The sequence below is a fragment of the Myzus persicae genome, unplaced genomic scaffold, assembly GCF_001856785.1.
Source record: "Myzus persicae strain clone G006 unplaced genomic scaffold, MPER_G0061.0, whole genome shotgun sequence".
In the NCBI taxonomy this organism is placed as follows: Eukaryota; Metazoa; Arthropoda; class Insecta; order Hemiptera; family Aphididae; genus Myzus; species Myzus persicae.
In genome coordinates this window covers 372,416-396,478 of record NW_019103945.1, presented here as the reverse complement: position 1 = coordinate 396,478, position 24,063 = coordinate 372,416, and the positions used below count along the sequence as shown (strand labels likewise).

Sequence of the window (24,063 nt, the reverse complement as noted above, 5' to 3'; positions counted from 1 at the left end):
GAAATTTTTTGAATTTTGGAGACTCAGAACATACGAATACCATTTTTTTGTTTCACTGTTTACCTCAGTGGTAAATTTGAGTACCTACGTATAGTGTACACTGTGCAGTGGTGACACATAATGGTGCACTCATAATCGTTGCAAATAATGATTAAATAAATTCAATAATCACACTGAATCTGTACTGCAAGATAATTATCCAAAATTATTAATGTACAATATAGTGTTACGATTTACAGATTACTATTACGCTTCGATTATGTCGCACTCGGCGAATTTGCTTGGGTAAACATAGAACATCAGAAACTGATGTCTGCTCCTCAATTGTACAGAATTAGGAACAAATATCGGCAGTCACTTATTGGTTAACGAGGTAGGTAACCAACACACGCTAACACATACTAATACATGTTGCAATAGTCACACAGAAAATACCGTATCATAACACTAGAATCGTATATTTTATTTTTTATTCATTACATTTTATTTTATAGAACCTCATCTAATACCAAATAATTTTTTAAACGATAAAAAATAAATTTATGTATCAAAACATTCCGTGTGCCACCGAAAATATAATTGTGATCCACTTTTGGTTTGCTACTCACAGTTCGGGAATATCTGCCGCAGACTAATAAGTAATAACGACGCAATTCTTTCGGTGTTAAATAATTGTGAACTGCAGATAAATTAAACTTTATTATACGCTAGGAAGTTGTTACTCATAATTTTATTTTACTAACAGTTTTACAGCTTTCTCATGCCAAAACGTAATTCGAAGTAATATATAATGAATATCATAAAAGGTAAAATTTAAAACAAAAGCGTGCACTATATATAGACGAATATAAGAATATTATACAAAATATGAAAAATACAATTTGAGTTATTTTAACAAGAATAATTTAAACCTAGCATATTTCTCATCAGTATTCACAATTGATATTCTAATGAATGCGTATAATTAAATAAATAACATTCCTTACTAATAAGTATAATAATTTCGTAATATTTTGTATTTAATTCATTTTAAAATTAAAATATTATGATGATGACACGGCGTCCTGGATAGGCTATTTAGGTACATCGCGGTCGTTGTTAAATATTATCATTCCGTTACCTCATAGTATTATACTCTAATAGTAATACTATTCTTTAAAATATATTATGTGAATAATTATCATTTATAATATTATCCTGAATATGGATAAAAAATAATTACATACTCAAACTATTTAAACCCAATACGGTAACATCTCTTAATTTCTGGTCCAAATACCATACTTATAATAATACATTATCAAACTTTAAGTTACTGTAATTTTTAACATTTATAGCTACTAACAAATCGTAATCACGTGTATGCTAAATTGAGTCTACGCATTGTAATTTGTATAGTCCTTTGACCTGGACGACATCGTCTAGTTCAGGTAGAAAAGTGAAGTTTTTCTAGAGGAGCTAAAGACAATTGTCTACTTTTATAGAAATAAAAATAAATACTATGGGCATATCGTTTTAATTTTCCGATTTATGAGCTCTCGAGAAACGATCTATAAACAGCAGTGTTAATATAATATATAATTTTATTTTACAACAATAATAATATCGTACAACTAAAAGCAACACATTTTGTGGTCGTATCTCATTATGTCTGTGAATTAGTCGGTCGTACTTGAGTCTTGAGTATTACGAAAAACTATTTGGTTTACATGCGAATACAAAATACTGCGAAGTTTTTGCATTCCGAGAGCCCGCAAAGAGAAATCCTACTTTTTACGGGCATCAAACAATCGAAAGAAAATAATATACATCTTCGTGTGGACTGCGTACTTCTTCCTTTAGAAAAAAAAAGAATGAATGGCACTAGGCCCGCTTTGAAACGTTTGCTGAGAACGGATCTCGGAGTTAAAGGAAAACAAAACGATTTAGTGAAACGGAACAGGATTTGATGCAGTGTAAAGTTTCTATAAATAAACGACAACCTCTGCACTCGTAACACTAGGAAGTGCGTGTCGCCCGGCGGTGAGTGGGTTGAATTACGCAGAAAGACTTCGACGATACACCGACCACGTACAATGCAAAATAATAGAGGAAACCTCACAGTGCACAACCAAAAAAAAAAAAGAAGTGGTTTTTGAGTTAACTATATACAGCTAAAATAGAGCCATTTTCTTCCTAAACTTTTATTATGTACGGAGTACAATGTTGAAAGTTGATTTATTGAATTGTGTTACGAACCGAGTATAGGACTTATTACTGTACTCAAAATGTATTTAACACTGCTATTTGTCAAATCTATTAACGAACATCTAATTAAATACAAATATAACTACTTTCGGAGATTTTTTTTCCAGGATCGAAATTTGTCTGGGTAAGGATTTTTTGGTAATACATTTATTGCTACCACGATTAAAATATATTATTTTAAAATTAACTGCAGAAAAAAAACAAGATTCACATAGTATATACATTATACACGGACAAAACTGAATTCAATCATTATTAACTTTTACTTTTTAGCTGATGATCGCTCATCCTGGAATATTATTGATGAGTGGCTGGCACTCGCTTTTTCGATTTCGAAAATTCAAAATAAATTTATCGCCGTCCACGAAAATATTGAAAAGTGTTCATTCTTCGCTCAGGTCTGCAGCCGGTTAACCTTGCCGAAACGTCGTCACGTCGAGCGCTCGTTATGACCCATATATACGAGGAACGAACAACGGTTTGGACTCTTCAGTTTAAAACATTTATTTGTCAGTATATTTATGGGCAGAATTTCAATAATTTAAATGTGAGAAGCGACTGAAAGATGAAAATGATTAAGAACATGAAAAATTGATAGAATTATATTTTGCCCTGTTACCTTTAAAACAGACAATCATGGTGGTTTTGATATGATTTTCGAGAAACATGTAAACCAAAAAAAAAAAACGATTATATTATGCTCACTGTCTCAATCACAGACTGCCTAGAGTTATAGCAGTAATATATTTCTACTTATTTTTTTATCGTGGTTAAGTTTTAGATTATGTGAAAACTTGGTTTCATATAAAAATAAGTGATACCGAATAAACGTGTGTTTGCTTTAATGACATATTTTCGATGGTCGCGATAATATTTAATCTTTTAAGTTAGATTCGTCTGTACTTACCGACATATCCGGGAGTTCCGCAAGCAGTCGCCATCACGCCAGAATCTTCTATCTTGGACAATCCGAAATCACTTATCATGATTTTGCTGTCATCGTCTGTGCTGTAGTACAATAAGTTTTCGGGCTGCCACAAAAAAAAAAAAAAACGGTTTTATTATTATTGTTGATGTTATACAGCTGCAGCAGAAAATATAATTAATAACCGCCGTGTAGGTGAGATATTTTTGGACTGACGTCTGTAAGCTTACTGTTAAAAATGAACAATTTATCACTCGTTAATTCGTTTTATTTATAATTACAGTTTAGCCGAATCGAATGTAAACATATTAATATTTTAAGATAAATTATTAAATAATATAATAGGCACTTTGTACGCAGTTGATTCTTGTGTACTTAGAACTACAGAATTGATATATTTATATTTCATTATTTTTCTCTTATATATCAACTAATAACATGTACCTGTCTGTTTAATAAATATTCTGATAAATGTTTAACGGAATAGGTGTATACTCTGCAAAACTGCAGGTTTTAATTTGTGTTCATAATCAATATTAGCGATTTCGAAAATGCAATTAATCCTTCTAGAGTTTGCTAATTTAAAAAATCTTTGAAATCTCTCTTTTTTTTTTGTACATTAAATAATACATTTTAGTGGTATAGTAAAAGGCAGTCTTAACCAAAAGTCGGTTTTTAATTAAGTTTCTCAAAAGAATACCAACAAACGTAGAATTTTTCTCGGAAATGTGAAAAAAGAAAATAAATTAAGTTTGAATTAAATTAGAGTTAACGGAGTCGATCAGTTTTTAATCTTTGACAAACAAAAAAAAAAAAAAACGTAGGTACCTAATAAGACATTATACGCGGTATTAAAATAACTACTAAAGATCAAATTAATTATATCAGTGTAAATATTTAAAAAAAGGCATTCGGAGAAGATTGATGTCAAAGGGTGTTTGCTCTACATACCTACTATGACATTTAATTATAACATTTCAGAGATCCATAAAACACATTATACGAAATATTGGCGTTTTAAAAAATAAAAAGCGCACAGTCGACTTTCTAATTTTTTTAATTACCATCCACAGATTTGAAGCGTCATTTCAGCTACGAAAAAAAGATGATTGTCGCTCTTTCAAATGGCTCTCATGTCATAAGCATTCGTTAAAATATTGTACTGATATTTAATGGCCATCGGCTGCACTAAAATGTAATACGAGTCAGTGTAAGTCTTCGTAGTAGATGACGTCTTAACAGTTGAATAGTTTTTATTTTTTTTTGACGACATTGTATTCAGTCGATGTAATCAGAGATGTTTCAAAGTTTTTCCGGAACAAGGGAAATAATATTTTGTGAGGGGCCCTAAATCGTCATCGTAATAGGATAAAAAAATATTCACAGAGATTTGCGCAAAATGATAGCAAATTTGACCAATCAACGTCATTGGTGCTATCTGTAACACACAGACGGTCATAGGCCCCAAACCACAAGACAAGTAATAGCATTACGGGCGGTGGTAAAACGGAATGAAATTTAATTATTGCAATTTCTCGAAGAAAAAGATTTCAGAAGTTAAAGACCTCAAATTTATTTAGGGTGCAGAGAACCATCAGTTATTTTCAAAAAATCTCTCGAGCCACATATGTTATAAAAAGACGTAGTCTTTTACGAATATTGAAAATCGTGAAGCAAAAATGAGGAATAACTTAAAAGCATATCAATATATATATATATATATATATTCTACACAATTTTCTGCATTTAATGATTTATTCACATTTATCCCAGCAATGTCTGCCAACAAGTTATTGAACCGAAACCTATTTTATTCGTCGAAAATTATCTCATTTTGCTCCACGTATATTAAAAAATATACATGCAATGGTTGAAATTTGATCGCGGGCCTCAAATAATGACAAGATGGCGGCAGGTCGTCAAGATTCTTGCCACCTAATTAGTATTTCTACGACCACCTGTGAAATAATTTTGCCTTCGGAATACGTCGCCTTTCAAGTCTAACCACACAAGAAAATCGACAAAGTTTTGATAGGTTCTACCCTGCCAGATCGGCCACCTTCGGTTTTTGTTTGACTTTAGCCGACCTTTCGCATCAGCTAGTAAGTCCGATTGTCCTTTGCACGGATATCTGTATAATATTCGTATGTCGCCGTTTGTAATGTTCGCCTTTGCGTTTAACTTAACCCACGTCGTGTCGCTTGTGACCACGGTTACTGTGGCCGGAGCGATACTTCTTACTACCAGGATTCGGTGACCAAGCCACAACGCATGTCGACACGTGTCTCACATCGTATTGTGATCGGCTGTTGTAACCGTGGTATCATTCATTGACCACGTTCTACCGGGATGTATCCAGAGTCGGGGCGAGCTCAACTTGTAGGCACAAAACGACCCGACAGACAATGTGACTGTTCGCGTGGCCAAGTCGACTTAGACCCAGTTTCAGTTGTGTTCCAACATCGATTCAACAATGATCGACGTCCCCTGACGTAAAATTCAGCTGTCCAGTAGATTCCATTCGAACGTGGTCGAACCTTCACTGTTATACCAGTTGATGTATCATCCTTCTTATCATATCTGTATAACATTTTAATCGTTCAGTAATTTTGAAAATTATCGTTCTCCTTATTTATTCACTTTGAGCAGAACAAAGACGTCTCCGAGCTCGTGTTGTTTCGGATATTTGTAATGCATTACATTATTATATTTGTCTTTGTACACTGTCATTGTCTTAAATCCGTTTAATTTTAGTCTGTTGTCTTGGCTAACCTCCAATTTTACATTTCCAACTTGAACGACCCACCCTGTCCACGGGGATCCCGACGTTGGCGTCAAACGATTTGAATTTATTTTTAAATGTATTTTAGGTTGTAATTTAAATTTAAATTTTCATTAAAATTGTATTTATTTAAACGATAAAAAATGATGGTTAGACGACCAGTCTTGGACGAATCCTAACACGGATTTATGCAATAAGCCATTATTTTCGTAATTAATATTAGTTCATAACACAGCGCGCTTATACTTGTTTTTGAAAGTGCACCGAATTGCTGTTATTTTATTTCAAAAAAGTTTTCAATTTCGTTTTATTGTTGTACACAAAATAGGAACAGAAAAGTGTATAATGCGATAAAATTAAAATGTTTTATTCAGTAAAATTTAATTAAAGTTGGGTAGTTAAACTATGCGGGTCGTCATTCTGGTTTTTCTTTCCGGGAATAAGAGTACGAGGAACGCCCGCGTAGGCTCGACATTTTAACATTTTAAAGGGCAGTTTTCCAAAAAAAAAACTATTATTTCCCATCACCGCTGTATATTGGCGCTTATCCCAGTACTTATCTGTACAGCTATTATAATTAGGGCAAGGATTTCGATGCATAGTTCATTAATTTTTGGGTGCTCCTGCAGTACAATGAATTCCAAGTAGGTACCTACATAATTCGTTTCCTTTTATTTTAAAGGAAATACCTTAATTTTGCATTTTTCGCTGTTTTTTCAATTATTTTTTTAAAATTATTTTTAGCTAATTTTATTCATTTTAAATGCATATTTCCGATACAATATTGTATGACTCTTATAGTGTAAATTAAGAAATTTAAAATAGTTTTATGATTTCAAAATATTTGCTTCAAATAGTTTTAAACGAATAATTATGTTACGAATCGATTTATGAATATGATAAACCTTTATCCGTCTACTGCGATTTCCAAATTTGGTGTCTTACTGAGTCTTACTCAAACAAATTACAACTAATTGAAAAGTCAGTTATCGTAATCGAGCCGAGTATGTCTACGAGCTGTTTATTTATTGTGAGTGCCCTAAGTTCTGTATTTTGTTTTTTTGTTATTGGTATTGTTTTGTTAAGATAAAGAAGAATTGAAAATGAGGCAAGTTAATCTATCGTTTTCCACTCGCTCGCGTAATCGTCAAATAAATGTAGATCATTTTTTAAGAGCATATTTCGTTAAATAATTATTTTTGGTTATTTTTTAAAATATATTTTTTTTTGTAGTTTTGAGGGCATTTCATTCGAAGCCTTACTTATAAAATCATTTATTATTCCTATACTCGTCTAGGCCGATAATATCGATGCACCGAGTGCCGACTGTACATTATGTGGCCATGACAGCAAGGAGAACGTAACCATTTTTATTTTCTTCCATCATAATATTTTATGTCTAATGATTAATGACCATACTGTGAAAACTATTTTGTGATACAGACAATTTTATATGCATTTATCTGTGGACAGATAAAATAAAAATAATACATTTCACTTTTATTTAAATAAGTTAAAAATAATACCACTTTTACAATATAGATAATAGGGTAAGTAAAATCATTTTTTTTTAGTAGGTTTAAATTTTATATTTCAATAAGTCATAATAGTCAGATGTTTTGAGGTTTTGCAATTCAAATTTCCGATATTATTCGAATGAAGTTTGTGTTTCCTTTTTACTCTTATATCAATACGAAATGAACTATTTTAGAACTTAAAAACTTCAGTATCGAAAATTTCTTTAAATCACTGAATTGAAAAAAATATTCTTCACCGACAGTATAATAGTAATAATCACGAATTTGGTGTAAGTTTCAATATTTATATGAACTGTGAATTTTGATATTACAAAGAAACAACCAAACTCGAATTGGACGAAATCCCGATTTCACCGTTTTTAATTAATTTTTAGGTATTTTTACTCGACGTGGTTACCTAAAAAGCTTAAAATGTTCTTTTGTATTAAATTTAACCTGCATTTTGTACTGTATTCACTGATTGCCTAGTATTTTTTTTAAATGTAAAATTATATATTATTGAACTTGTCTTATAACTTTGTAAAATACTATGATATCTACTGTCTGTTTTTTATTCATTAATAAATAAATAAATAAATAAATAAAAAAGTCATAAAATTACGTCTTATAAGTACGAACTATACAAACGATTTGAAATTAAAAAATGGAAATAATATATGAAAGGACAGTTTTACTAGAGAAAAACATTTAAATACAAACAATTAATATTATTTATATAGTAAATTGATATTTTACGGAGAGAGCCATATCTATCCATGAGAAAATGTGTTGTTTAAGATAACTAATAAATAACTGACACAATAGTTATTTTGATAAGTTTCTATACTACATATATGCGTGCATCGGGCTAGACGTATGACGTGGAGAAATAAGCGAACGTGCCACACCCATAAAAACTCGGCCTGAACAAAAAAATGTAAATATAATTTTAATTGATTTCATTTATAGTACTAAATATTCAACCTGTAATCTTGTAAAACTAATGTGATTGATTGAATAAGCAACTGCGCATTTGAAACAAAAAAAAAAAATGTTTATTTTTTACACTATTCTGCAGTCAATTCAATTGCATTGTCACTATATTTTTATAATTTTGCCAATTATTATTTTGGGTTTTCAAATTTGCTCGTCGTCTATTACACAGATACACACTATTATTTTATACCTACTCGGTTTTCTGGTTCGATTATGAGTTATTGAGCTATACCTTAAGCCGGCATTTAAACTAAAACTATTGTTTCACGACGACTCACCTTAAGATCTCTGTGCACGACACCTTGTTCGTGCATGTAATCCACGGCACCTAGCACCTGGCGGATCAAATGGGCTGCATCCTTTTCGGTGTACGAACCCTTCTGCACGATGCGGTCGAACAACTCTCCTCCAGTCACCCTGCAAAAGCACAATAATATTTAGCCACTTCTCAATACCTGATGTGTTTCTAGCAGGGCTTGCATTTGAAAAAAAATATTTTGTTTTACGTTATTTACAATCAAAACGTTATACAAATTTTGAGTTTATTTTGAGTTAAAATTTAAAAGCATTTAGATAACTGTTTTTAAGGTACACAGGCCGCAATTTAAAAGTATATGACTATGACCTTTTTTTGGGGACATAATTTCCCTATTATGAGTCTTATGTAGGTATTGTATAATTTTATTTATTTTATTAAATGGGTTAAACTAATATAAAGAAAACGTATGCACATTAAAACTATAAGTATATTAGTATAAAATATAAATATTAAATATTTGACAACAATTAGAAAGACATTGACGAGTGACGACTGAACAGATCTGAGCAAACTGAACACCGAACACAATAGTTGAATAACTTGAATGGTATACATTTCGATTGTAGTACAGATAGTACAGTATAATATTATCAGAGTATCACTATTATTAGCTATTGGTAATTAAACTATTCTATTAATTCAATAATACCTTCTTATTAAGTTTTAAAATAATATCTAATACCGGATCTTCGGATAGGCCGGACACGGGATAAAATTAATTCTTGGATTGAATAAATAATTGAATACTACAAAGTATTATTAAATAATTGGAAATTAATTATTTCGTTTAATGGAATACAATATATACCGTTTTGCGTTATGTTTTGTTTAATGATATATCATATATTTTGTTGAAAGTTACGTTTTGTTTTGTGTTATTTATTCATTTATGTTTATCGTTTTCTGTTATAATTACGTTTACAAATTTCAATCGTTTTTTATCAAATATAACGTTATTATAACGTTTGCGAGCTCTGGTTTCTAGACCATATGTGTTAGGATTCGGTGAGAACATTATTATTTAAAGAAATATAAAGATAATAATTAAAAATAAAAATTATCTAGATAAAAAAGTTAATTTTTTTAAATTTATTTAAATCTAACTTTTTAAAAGTACGCCTTGCTACTATTTGAATATGGGCTGAACACAAATCATATGTTTAAATGAAAGTTTGTAATAGACATCATTATTAGTGATACGTATAAATAAATAATACATTTTTAAAATTAAATGTTTAATACTTTTAATGATATAATATTTAATAAATCAACACTTTGTTTGATGTTAAATATTTGTATTATAATTTATGAATGATTTATAATATATAAATATTATTATTTATACTATTGACTTTATCTAAATAGGTTAATTTTTAGCTCAGATATTAAGTTAGATAACTTGTAACTATTTATCTAGATAAGTCTAAATACTGAATTGACTACTAGATTTATGTATGCTCTGAAATCGGGCTTGATGTGCGTAGAAGGAAAGCCTGTGAACTTATTTTGGGTTCGAAAAAAAACTGATTCGTTTACCTCAGTAAATTTTACCTCCACAAAGTCTGCAGGATTTGGATGATCTATTTCGAAAGCGTACCTACTTCAAAATCCTGTATTTCAAAATATATACTATTGAAAAACGAACCGACTTATTTCTCGCTGCTCCTGAATCCAGAGTCTGCGCACGAGACCTATTGACTTTAACCAGTGACAATGTGATGTGTATTTATATTATAATTAAATATGTTAGAGTGAGAGTTAGGCGTTTCAGCAAGATGGCTCGTTAGTAGCCAGAAATTTCAAACTCGTAAATATTTGAGCTTGGAACAAATTTACGCGAATTCGAAAGTAGGAGCCAGTATTCACATTCAGATCCTGATAATACTAAATCTGAAAAATTGTGATTCAAGATGAAAAAAACCCCTCAATGCGTAACTCGTTAATATTTAAGACTAGACATTTTGGAAATGAGTAGCTACAAAAACTATGGACGTTATAGCGCCCCAGAGACTGACAGTTAATAACACAGTTAATTAAGTATATTGCGTGGCGGTCGAGTACTGTTTTAAATGTCTCGATGTTTGACAAACGAGATGAATATTATTATTTTAATCGACGTGGAAAGTACCCGACCGGCGGTTGAAGTTTAAGTGTGGTTGACGAAGCTTGGATAGGTGTGACATTATAATAACAATTTATATTATATTATCGTGAAATGGCGTGCACTTTTATGGCAGAATGAAGTTTGCGGTTGCCCACGGCTGGTGGATGGATTCATGATGGAGTTGAGAAAAACAATCATCTTCATCAAAACTCATTGTAGTGACTTCATGCTCTAGTAAATTATGATATTCGTCGAACACTCGAACTAAAAATTCTGTTATCTGTTCAATGGGCTCGTGTGCCTGTATTAATGTCTCATAATAAAACCTCTTAAAATATCGATCACGATAATATATTTTTAATTGGTTACTGGAGTTTTGATTTCCACGTTTTGCTTGGTTACTTTATTACAATATGAATGTCTTTGATTGGTATGCATTTAGAACCTAGAAATATGTATGCAATTCATAGTTTTTTCAATTCACATTGTACAATTTTCTGGTCTTAAATCAGACCAATCGATAGGCATTAAAATGCTAAAAAATGCTTGCCGCTGTCATCACTTATCACGATTATAGGTTATGTAGGTACATCATTCCAACTTAATAGAAAATTGAAAATTGAAAACAGTAATATGTTATAGAAAACAAATAATAATAAAATGATGATTTTTGCATGACGCATGTTGTTTTTGTATTTATTACACTATCCAGAAAACAAACCAAAAGTCCTGATTGTCAAATCGTGTTGTAATAAAATTAATTTTTTAGAAAAGCCTCCGATATTTAGCTTTTTTTTTTGCTACGAGTAGTTTGAGTACATAAAACAAATGATTTTAGAATATTTTTACAACTTTATAGGTCGGTTTGGTATTTATCTCTTGCTTATAATATAAGTGAGAATAAAAAAAAATAACAAATAATTCAAAACGATGTTACAGTGTGGCAATTATATGTTGAGATTTCACCTCTATATTAATATATTTAAGTAAATTGAGGTACGGAAACAGAAACTACAATATATATTAGGTAATGTTTTGCAAAGATAGCATAAAATGAAAATAAATTCGTATTATCACCACAACTTTATATTATATCAAACATTTTATTGTTATTTTATGAAATACGTAATCTTTGTAAAGTAGTTGAATTTAAGGGTCAGTTTGGAGTTTTTTTTGGAAGACATAAGTCGGTAGGTTCTCTTTAGTAGTGCGTGCAATATTATTATTGTTATTTTTATTTTTAAATTAATAGTCAAAGATTCTAGCACGATTGTAGATAACACAATCGTAGATTACTGTTTTGAAGTTTCATTTTGGAGTTCTCGGTTTTTTTTTAAATGTCAAACGATCTCAGTATTTGAGAAAAGAGTACGCATGTATGTTTTTCGATAAGATGGTCATAAATTAGAAAAGTAATGAGTGTGGTATGTATGTATCACCATAACTATAGAAAAACATCTTTGAAAAAAAGATTTTTCTGGCGCTGGCGGTGGTCTAAAAGTACCAACACATTCATTTTTTTATCGGTCGGTGGTATGCCACGCCACAGTAAAAAACGAAATAAGAATAAATTAAACTTATAAGAGAGGAATGCGTACAAACGAGCCAGCTATAGGTTCGAGGCGGACGGCGATAAAATATAATAACGAAGTAGACGAAGACATTTGAAAAATTTAATTGTCCTACAAATGATGCTCTCTCTCGGGACTAGTCACGTACATAAAAACGACTGACACAAAAAGGGATTTTAATGAAATTTTTTATCTTAATTTGCAAAATGAATATCGAAAATGTAATAAAGTACGGCGGGCGGCTAACGATGTTTTATGCCGAATGCGTTTTAGCACGCAATAATCACGATAGTATGAATGATAATAATAATAATACTAATACGTTCAAGCCAGAAAACTATAAAGTAGGTAGTATAGAAGCAATTTAATAATAACAACAACAGTAATGACTACCTAATATTGTAAATAGTAATCCACTGAATATTGGACACGTCTTGTCACCAGATGTAAAAACGCTGAAGTCTGAAAATAAATAATTTTCATAGATGCCTATCGTGCAATACACCGTTTTTTGTTTTTTTGTAAATTCCAATTAAATTGTATTATTTTAAAATTGAAATTTTAGTTATATTAATTCTATATCAACACCATCCTTTATATAGACCAATTAACAAGCTTGTCGCATAAGTATCGTATACTGCAAACATAGTATAATATTTTTATTTTATTTTTTAAACTACATTATTATACATTTTAGTAGGTAATTTTGTTATAATAATATATCAAAACAATTATTAAGTAAACACCTATCGGTTAGCACTGTGAAATTAATTTTAATATATTTTTTTCATGAATGTTGGTAAAAATGTTTATGAATGTTTGTATCTTTTTAACCATTTTTTTTTTACTGTAGCTACTTTATGTTTGTTATTTTGAGAATCAAAAATTTGAAATTTTCTAAAACATAAATTGGAACCGGAATTTACTGTTAAATTCATAACTTTAAGTACTTCTGCTTAGGTATGAGTAAGATAGTTATGTAAGTAGGAAATGTCCATTAAAAAAATCAAATTAAATTTTTTATTTAAGCATTAATTTCGTTGCAATAAAAAAGCAATACTGCAAATGCTATACTACCACGCAACTATTAAATATTATCATTAGCCTTGTATTCGTAATTTATGATTAAAAACAAAATGTTTAAATTCACATAATGTGTACAGCACATTTTAATGTTATGAAATATACTTCAAAATTCAATGAATATTTCTAATTTGTGGAAGTAAAACAAAAGTAAGGTCCATTAAAAAATAAAATTTCAAAAATTTCTCGAATATTAAATTTCTGAAATTTTACATCACTACAGTTGGATTATCAACACTGTACACGTATTTACGTATAAAGTATCGCATAAAATTATAGTGGAGTTAAAAAGACAACTCGAATGGCGGTCGGGGGACGAAGGACGCAACTATTTGATTTCAGAGAATCACACGCACTTAGAACTAAACGCGCATTAATTAAAAACAAAGTATTTCGTTCTACACGAATTTAATTTAATATTCAACGTTTGGAGAGTAGGATATGCTTAATGTAAAATTACTTGCAAATATAATATACTCACAGTTCCATGATGAGATACACCTTGGACTTGTCTTCGAACGTTTCCAACAATTGCACGATGTTCGGATGAGTGAGCCTGGAAAAAAAAACCAAACACACGCAGGTTAGATCAATCTTAGACGGCGGTAGATGTAATGTATTTACATTATTAACAATTATTGTCGACGACCATTTTCCATCGACAGCAGTCGTCTTATTATTTTATAAGTTCGAAGGCAACTTGATATTATGATATTATACCAAAAGTTTATAAAGCGTTTTAGCCGCATGACAGCCCTGTAAGTGGCATGCTCAGGAGTTTCAAGTCGTATTTTATTTTGTGGGGGGGGGGGAAGGGAAGGGGTCACAGCTTATCAAGTCGGAAAGTCGACGGGGCTTTGATATTAGAAATAATATTACAAAATATAACGATGTACAACATGGTGTAATATATTTAAATAAATATAAATCACTCCGTAAAATCGCAATTCGTGCTAATAACGATTTTATCGACACAAAAATCTATCAACTTGTGTTTCGTAATATTCGTAACACACTCGAACTTTGTGGAGAATAAAACGAATGCAGGGTCAGCCGGTGGTCGACCCGTCGAGTGTTCGATAAACGGAAAAACACTGTCGAAAATGTTTAGACATTTTGAATGATAAAATAAGAATAAATAATAATGTTACAATTAATTCTGATTGGAAACCACAGAATATGTGACTCTGACTATAATATGTTTCAGGTTAAGGATAGTTAATAAAAATAAATCATCAGTTTTCCAAAAAATTATCGCATTTAGTCGTTAAAAATGATATAACAAAAATCACTACAACCATTCCCAAACAAAACATTTTTTTTTTTTTGCATGACGATACTAAGCTGTTTGATTTAAGTAAAGCCAAAACATGCGATTGCAATGTATGATTAGATCGTTCATGAGTTAAGAATTAATGTGATTCTTGAAATTTGAGAGTAGTTTTGATTTTTTTCTTCAAATGTACCCTAGTAATAAAATTTATTTTTGAAAGGAATAGTTGAAAATACTCTGAAAATATTAATTGTTATGGTTCCTGCGGATATACCGCGATCAGCAATATTAACTGTACCTACACAGTTTGGTTCACTTATAGTTCAGTGCCACCCACATAAATTTTGGGCTCCTGTACTAAATGTTTGTCGGGGCCCTCCATAACATTCTAAAAATACAATTTACCATCTATATGTAGAACAAGTTTTGGAATAATATTAATTTTTTTAATTACACCAATTCGAATTCAGTATTCAAAGTTAAGACAGGACAACATCTGTCGGGTCGGCTAGTATATTATAAAAAATCGAGTTTACAAGCATTTTAACATTAATAATGTCTTTTAATTATTTTTTTCACAATATTATCTAAATTTAAAAAGGAAAAAAACAATAGTATATTTTAATTTATATTCAATCAATTTTTTTCTAAGTAATAATTATTATATATTTATATTTCATAAAATGTTATTTTACAATATAATTTAATATAAAATAAGTATTTCTACTAAAATTTCAAAAATCGCGAATACATTTCAGCGGGCCCATCACGGTCCCTCAAAATAGGTTAGGTTAGGTCCTGTGCTCAAGGTCACTCAGCATCCCCCGCCTCTTGTAATAATATCGACGGCGAACGATCATAGTTATCAATGTAAATAATCAGATGAGATAGGCGCTTGAGGCGGTTTTCGTGATAATTTCTACAAAAATCCGAAGTAAACTATTTGAGCTCACGCGCCACCCACTCGCCGTGGATCCGGAACTGTGTTTGTGACAATAATAAGCCCATAACAATAATACCTGCAGTAAAATGCTATGGGTTTGACGTGGGCGATGAACCGTCCTCGAAGAACACATTATAGTAATCCGACCGGTTCGTCCAAAACCAAACGATATTTTCGATGTTTTTCGATGACGATAGGACGTAAATCTCGACTCGAAAGTAACGATACACACCGCGGGGAACATCGGAAACGACCTGTAAGTCGATCATCGATTTCCCGTTGCCGCCGAAATATCGTTTACCGAAAATAAAAAACACGCTCCTCGAGGTCGCGGGGGGGGGGGGTCGCGAGTGGGTCGCGGGCGGGTCGATGGGGCAAATAATGTCGCGGAGCGTTTTAAACGAGGAGTTTAACCTCGCAAATGGCGTTGGTATTTAAATCCTCGTGTCACATCGAAACGGTGGTAATATAATATTATGTGCGTATACCGCGTTACACGAGACTCGTACGTACCGGTGGTAATTTATTATACCACCGCCGCCACCGCGTTGGGCCGCCTTACCACGGGGCTCAGATTTTCCGGGCGACGTTAAGGTGACGCCGTAAATCCTCCCCGCAAACGGTGTACAGTTCGAGGGACGTATATTATACCTACCCACCCACCTACCTACCTACCTACCTACCCACCCACGTCTTGTAGTGCGGTTGGGAGAAAATATGATTTTAATATCGTAGTTTTCGTACATAATAATATGTACGCACACCCGCCGTAAACGAGACTACGGAAATCTAGCGAAAACAGAGTGGGTGCCGAATCGTGTGATTCGTGGTTTGCAGGCATCGCTGATAAGTCTGAGGCCCGGATTTGTATGCAAAAATTATTGTTAAATATGCACATGTTTATGTAGTCGAAAATTCAAAAATACACAGATATTTTCTTTGTTGGTGGTCGAAAAACATAAACATCTCAAAAAAAAAAAAAATACAATTTAAATATCATTATAATTTATAACTGTAACCTCCACTAATGCCATTGGACTTAATTATTTTACCCTACACGACGTCAAATTCATGACCAGAATAATATCAAACAGCGTATGGCAACGGGCGTGGAAACAAGGTACTTCAAAATTAAACGAAATTAAAAATACCATCCACACATGGCCCTCTCCACCAGACTTCTCGAGGAAAATGGAAACCTCAATCAATAGAATTCGTATAGGACATAACCCACCATATCTGATGAAGAAGGAAGACCCACCCCTCTGCTGCGGTGTACTCCTCTCTCAATCAAACATATCTTAACTGAATGCCTTTCATACGAAACGGATAGACGAGAAGCAGGCATTTCAAACATTCTGTCAGAAGCCCTCCGCCCGGACAACATAAATCACACGATAACTTTTATTACGAAGTCCAACCTTGTCAATAATATTTAATAATATGTGACCTATATATCATGTAAATAATTTAGAGTTAAACTCTTTGTTGCCAATGGCCATAGTTGCCGAGGCTTAAATCAAATAAAAAAAAAAAATGTACAAGTACAACTGTTAAATTAAATAAATGCTAAATTAATACCGGCAAATGAAATATTAATTCGGGAACGAGTACACGGAGTTACAAAATGTGATTTTATAATTGCGAATTGGAAATTTCTGCGATGTCACATGGAGTACATTTATATTTTGAAAATAAATTTTGCAAATTAGAGCAAACAAAAAAAATTCAACAACTACTAATGCAAGTTTTATGCAATTATTCAGAAATGTGCAATTTATAGTCATTTTCACTCAAATATGCAAAAATATGCAACTAAAAAAAATGTAAAAGTTTCGAATCAAAATTACCATAAATTATCAAACCATTCTAGGTTAATTGTAGAAGAATATGCATTTTTATAAAAATCCGATCCTTAGTGATGACGAAACACAGTATGAACCCTGAACAGCTACTAGTGTGAGCAAAAAATATATCATTAAATAATGTCGTGGTACGAATTAGAAAGTCTGGGATTTTTCAATAACTTTTGGCCAAGCAGAAGTTGGATACATGCACTGTGGATTACTTGGACGCGGGTAGAGGAAATAGAGTTTCCAGTTTTCCACACTTGACGCATCATGAGGTATCGGATTGTGAACGTCGAGTGTCCCATTCTGAGTAGGTCTATTATTTTTTCTCGTCTCCCGGAGCAGTCTTTTCAGGGAGGTCGTAAGACTATGCTATTGACCTTTTGATTTTGTGTTTAGTTGGCGCAGATACTTTTTCTCGAGTGCGAGGTTTTTCATTACTTTTTTAACGTCTAAATAAGAGAAACTATATTATATACATATGCTGGGAACGGGTGAGTTTATCATCGAGCTCGGTTTATTGCGAGTCGACTGAACATTTGTATTTTAACGACGGATACGATTATTCTCGATCGTCTTTCCCTCATATATATTATACTCGGCTTCCGAAATCGACGAGATCATCATCGATAGATGTTTCAATCCTATTCAAATTTGCTACATGATCGTGATACGCGAATGTCGCGGAGGTGGAATTTGTTGTTAAGAGTTGCATTGTATAATTTCGTTATTTTTTGCGTTTCCGTTTTAATACGGAAATCCACTCTCTGCGTGGGGTGACAGTCAAAAACGCAGTTGGACACACCTACTTCATACTATAACTCTGTTTGTGTATCGCTGAGCATTTGACGTAATTAATTGTGTAAGACGTGTAAAATACGAATAGGCATCGTGGCGACGGCGTATCGTCAGAGGTGATAACGGCAGTTAAGCTATATTATCATAGAACATGTATTATATCACCGTAATGTTATCATAATTATTATTAAAATATATTCTTCGAACCACGTCTTTGATGTAACACGATGGCGTTAAAATGTTCGGTCGCTTCACTAGCTCTATTGGCTATTATTTTAATTATCGAGACCTTTCAAAGCACGTTTTCGTGTTCTGTAAAACGGCCGCAGGAAAATGTGTTGTACGTAATATTAATATTGTTCGTCAAAAACAGAGTCGGCTCTAATAATACTCTTTGTTGATGATTTCGATTTTCTTAACATTTAACTCACTGACTATATATATAGCATGGTGCGGAATTTTCTGGTTTTCAGACTACGGTTTATTTTTTATTTTAAACGTTTGTTTTTTGATTCAGAGGAGTTCTTCAAAAGCAGGCTCTTGAAAAATAATTAATTTATAAATTTCTTGGTGTGGATAAGACACATTTGTTAGATAGCCTATATCGTTTATGATAATTATAATAGTTAGCACAAAGTTCGTCATAATAATCAGTAATAAATTATGAAAATAGAAAGTGAAAAAAAAAAACAGAATAAAATACTGTTGTCATAATAAATATTGATTCTATGAGACTTTTATTAAAAAGCATTTAAATTACAATTATCAGACAACGAATAAAAAAAAAAAATAGTTTCATTAATTATCAGCATATAACATTTTTTTTTTTTGAACATGTACTTTGTTTCCACTGTTACTATTTGCGAATTGATCATTATTTGGGTGGTTTTCTGAGAGAATCGAACTTGCAGAGACTAGATTCCCATAGTATAATATAGGAGTATCGGTGTACGTTTTTGGTACATTATTGGAGTTTATCAGTTCAGAATATTTACCACACATAGGTACGACCATTAGTTTATTACGCAAGTAGGCATCTATAAGTACGGAGGTGAAATTTGACATGTAGCTGGAAGCACCCGCTATAATGAAAAATTTCGGACGATTGTTGGTATTATTGTGAGTTTTCAAAAAATCCCCATCCGTATGAGACTGAATCGTTAAACGCAAAAGAGCACGTGTCCAATATTTTACAAAAATCACTTTATTGCACAATCGAATTTAACGCTGATAAATCCATGGTTTTTATACTAAGCGGTGTATCATCTATTTCACAATACTTATAAGTACGAAATATTTGCGTGCAACAAAAATATGTAATATATTATGTAGGTGCCTGTTCTACAGAAATGAACATTTGATTAAAATTTAAACGCCGAGGACTTGTCTCTGGTTTAGACACGAGTCTTGCATATCGCGTACTTATGTATCGCAAGTCTCTATACCTATAATTGTGTTGTAATACGTTTAATTATAATATGTCTGTTATGCGTTTTTATGTACTACCTATGAGGTTGTGCATATGCGCACTGCAAGAGGTATAACACGATTAAACTCAAATAACTTAACGTTTATCATAACTTTGTTCGCAAAACATGTAAGGACTTAGTTAATATTTCATATATCATTATTATGGGCCGCGCATGCTCATCCTGTACAAACAATTGATTAGTTTCCGCACTGATTAAAGAAGGTTCAATAACGGTATAAGGTAGGTATATGGTTCTAAATCAATTGTGTTATGATCTCTTTGATGTTTCTACGTTGTGACTAATGCGATGGAGATCGAGTAAATATTTCGATCTTTCCGAATTCCGTATACCGAGAGTTCACAAGCCAATAGTCGCTAAATCAAATTTAAAACTGTTAATTTTAACGAGTACAACAAAAACGATTTATCAAAAATAGGCGCGACACGTCATACAGCGAACATTTTAAATACAAAAAAAATGAATATTCTTTGTGTTCGTTGCCATCAACACGGTTTTAAAAAAATTCAAAAATCAAAAAAGGCCACGACAAGTCGTATAACTGTGGTCTACGGAGTTTGGAAAATGACTCGTTAAAGGTTTTTGTGAATAATTTTTATCATCTGCAGGCAGCCCACGAGTGAGTGACCTTATAGTAGTCTACAGACGTTCTCCAGTTAATTGTCAACTGTGTTTCGGTAGTCGATGTGTGGTATATACCAGGTCACGACGTGGTGCTATACAGTTCAGTTGTCAGTGATCGGTCTTCGAGCGACGATACTATTATGACGTGACATACATTCTGTCGATACCTTTACGATTCCGGAGGATCGTGTCAACATCAAAATAATTCCAGGCAAACGACACACTGGCATTAGCCTATATATATATATATTATTATTATTATTATGTAATGGGAAGTCGTAAAAATACATCATACCGAATACTGGTTTGTCGCTAACATTTTAATAGATTAGCTTTTACCGCTCGTGCAGCTGTTTGAGTTGCACATGTGCTTTTGGCAAACAAAAATCGTAAAAGGAACAAAATTTACGATCCACAACGGGGACCGTGAAGAGTAATTATTATTTATTACCTACGATATTATTATTATCGGCGGTCGGTTGTTTCGAGTTTATTATAGCAGGGGCAGCAGCAGGACTTAAATAAACCGATTCGCTTAATGTGTTTTACTACTATTCGTTTTATCCATCGGTATTTTCCGTCCCAATCTCGCGACGATGCTCTAATCGGTTTCGTCAAAAGTTTTTAGCGCCATAACAACTGCTGATGCACATTTTTTTAACCGAAAAAAAGTATAGGTCCTCGAATACTTCTTGAACAAAGATACACCTTTCGCTTCAACAATCTGCTCACGTTTTTTTCGGTAGCCATACATCACCGATAACGTGTAACGTACATGATAGTAGTTACTAAACTCGAGTAGTCGAATCACAGCTATCAACTATACGAGCTATTATAACTCGAACTGCGTGTGCGAACGATGATTTTCCGGAAGTCCATTAAATAATAATACTACGAACGTTACTGAGAGGTAAGCGCGTAATCGGACAGTTGGGATTTATACAATTCCCATACATGATTAGTGTTGTAGGTAGGCAGAGGGCACAATATAATATTATAAATCAACATTTATAGAGTTAGACAATAATTAATATAGCATCGATATTCATCCGAGCGAGGGGGGCGGGACTAGAGGGGTTATGGAAATAATCGAAATTCCAAAGAGGAACGGAAGAATAATATCGGGGCATCGATTTATGATTTTGGGATGCCATGCAACAATAATTTTAACAGCATAATAATTTGCTTCTACCTAATCGTAATTCATAATAACGTATAATACATAAAGTCCTTTATACATATTTTGAATGGTAGCCCAAATCAATTTTTTAAATGGTTATCGTCAGAGCAGAACTCTGCGCAGAGTGATTTTGTCGGAGGTAGGTATATAATCGTCTGAACAAGGACAGGGCTAAGATAGTTCAAGGAGGTTGAAAATGAATCGACGACTTTGGGTCAACAACGATAATCACAGTTGTTCGACTATACATATACATAGGGTCGGCATTTGAAAGCAAAATTATAAGCTTTTATTTTGTGGCGCTCTCCAACAATTGTTTTCAGTGTTTTCTAATTACTAAAAAGTCGATTTGTACATCAACGAGTCTGAAAGGATATATAATTTTAAATTTCGCTTTGTAGTTGTTTTCCATCACGTTTTGTATATTGTAATGGAATTCCCGACATCAGTTCTGTCAGGCCGGAGAGATAAAAAATAAAGAAATATTCCATAACATTCAATTCAAATATATAATTCAAAGAAATAATGTTAGAAATAACTAAAGAAATATTTTCATAATTTTGCCCCCCCACTTCGCATACTTGCACGGATCGCTTTGATTTGAACTTAACCAAATTTTACAGTTACTTTATCTCGTGAAAAATAAAACGAAACCATAAAGTTGATCGAGTAAAACGTACTGCTAAAAGATGTTGCTAACAATAATTGTGAAATTGTAATAACAATAATTTATTAGCAAATAAAAGTAAAACGATAAAATACAGCATAACTGGACCACTTGTTTTTCTCGTGCCATCAGTATTCATTTGGAAATTCAAATTATAAATTTTTGATCTTGTACAGTTATTGTTGTGTCGCGGGCTCTACGGCATATTAAGTCAGCCTGCAAAACGGTACTTTTTTTCGCGCGAAGCCGTTGGTTTTTAGTGTTCCGGTTAACAAACGTCTGAGTTACCGAAAGTCGACTGTGTTATTGCTGTTAAAACTTTTTCGTTTATAAATATATCAATCCCCACGAGGAAACGGCCTCCGTCGCGCGGGCTCGGGAATAGAATATTCGAAAGAAAATAAAACGCGATACGTAGTAATACCCCCGCACTGTCATCCGTGTACACCTGAACAACAGAAAGTTGGCGTTTGGATCATGAATCAGTAAATAAGTTTAGATAGTTGTGTACGGCTAACCCGACGAGATTTCAATCCATTAGTTCGGCGTCAGATTTAGTTAGGACCGCGAATAGAATAAACTTTGACAAACTGTACCTATAAGTCGGATGATCGTCGGTGCATTTCCCAAAAGAGTGTCCGAATCGCACTCAGTTGTGTATTATAATAAAAACTGAATCGCGTGCAACTAACATAATGTTACTATATGAAGTGCGCTTTTAGTTATATCGGTTTAATCCATATCATGTACCTACAGACAAAATGAAATTAAAAACGTATTCAGTTGCCTACTCCAGTCAGCCTAAAGTCTACAACAAAAGCGTAGGAGGTTGATTTAGACTTAAATTTTCTCCTCCTAACACAAATCACATTTTCTAAAGTTATAACTAGGGCAGAGATCTTGTAGAATTCGAATATTTGTTTTGCACGATCACAAAAATAGCTGAGTAAGAAACACATACGTTTCATGCTGAAACAAAGCTAGTTTTGAAATTTTATTTTGCATACAAATGCATATTTCGAGTTTTTTTTTTTTGTCTAAGTGCATATTTCTTCGATTATTCTATACGCCGAGATGCATATTTTCAATAATTTACTATTCTATCAATATATTTACCGTCGACGTTTTTATTTAATTTAAATATTTGATACACAACCAAAATAATGTTGAATTAAAAATCATTTAAAATTTTAATCATATTAATATGGTTGCTGACTGTTCCCACGTGCAAGTTTTTCCTAGAGACACGTCTCGAGGATTGCCGATTAGATTTATTTTCCGGTTATTAATTTTATTTATGTACAGATATTGTTCACTGCATAAGACATTAACAATACGGGCCACGGAGACGTCGGTCGAAGACATCAACATTTAAATAAAATATATTCACACAAATAATCTTATTTTTAATTCATTAAAATATTCATAATAATTTTAAAATGCATATTTCAGTGGATATTTGGTGATTTTTTAGAGCTACAGGTCTACTTAAATCTACTGATTTATTATGACCACACTTTTTATTTGTAATTGTTAACATTTGGTGAAATATAAGACGTGAACCCACGGCTATATGGAAATTGTTTAATTTTTTTTCATTTTTAGAAAAATCAAACCTCCAAATTTCGATTTAAAATGTTCTTTTTGAGTACACAACATACCAATCGCAACTAATACATTGAGTAAAAATATAA

At 32.4% G+C, this 24,063-nt stretch overlaps 1 protein-coding gene across 4 annotated transcripts in view; it reads right to left on the bottom strand.

Moving 5' to 3' along the window:
* LOC111036720 (calcium/calmodulin-dependent protein kinase type 1) overlaps window positions 1–24,063 on the bottom strand; it is a 431,459-nt gene that overhangs the window by 55,948 nt on the left and 351,448 nt on the right. For all 4 annotated transcript variants that reach the window (XM_022318852.1, XM_022318853.1, XM_022318854.1 and 1 more), the window contains 3 exons: window positions 14,026–14,100; window positions 8,746–8,884; window positions 3,155–3,278 (listed from right to left, as the gene is read on the bottom strand). In XM_022318852.1, the coding sequence (XP_022174544.1) occupies window positions 3,155–3,278; window positions 8,746–8,884; window positions 14,026–14,100 (338 nt within the window). The remainder of the gene's footprint in view (window positions 1–3,154; window positions 3,279–8,745; window positions 8,885–14,025; window positions 14,101–24,063) is intronic.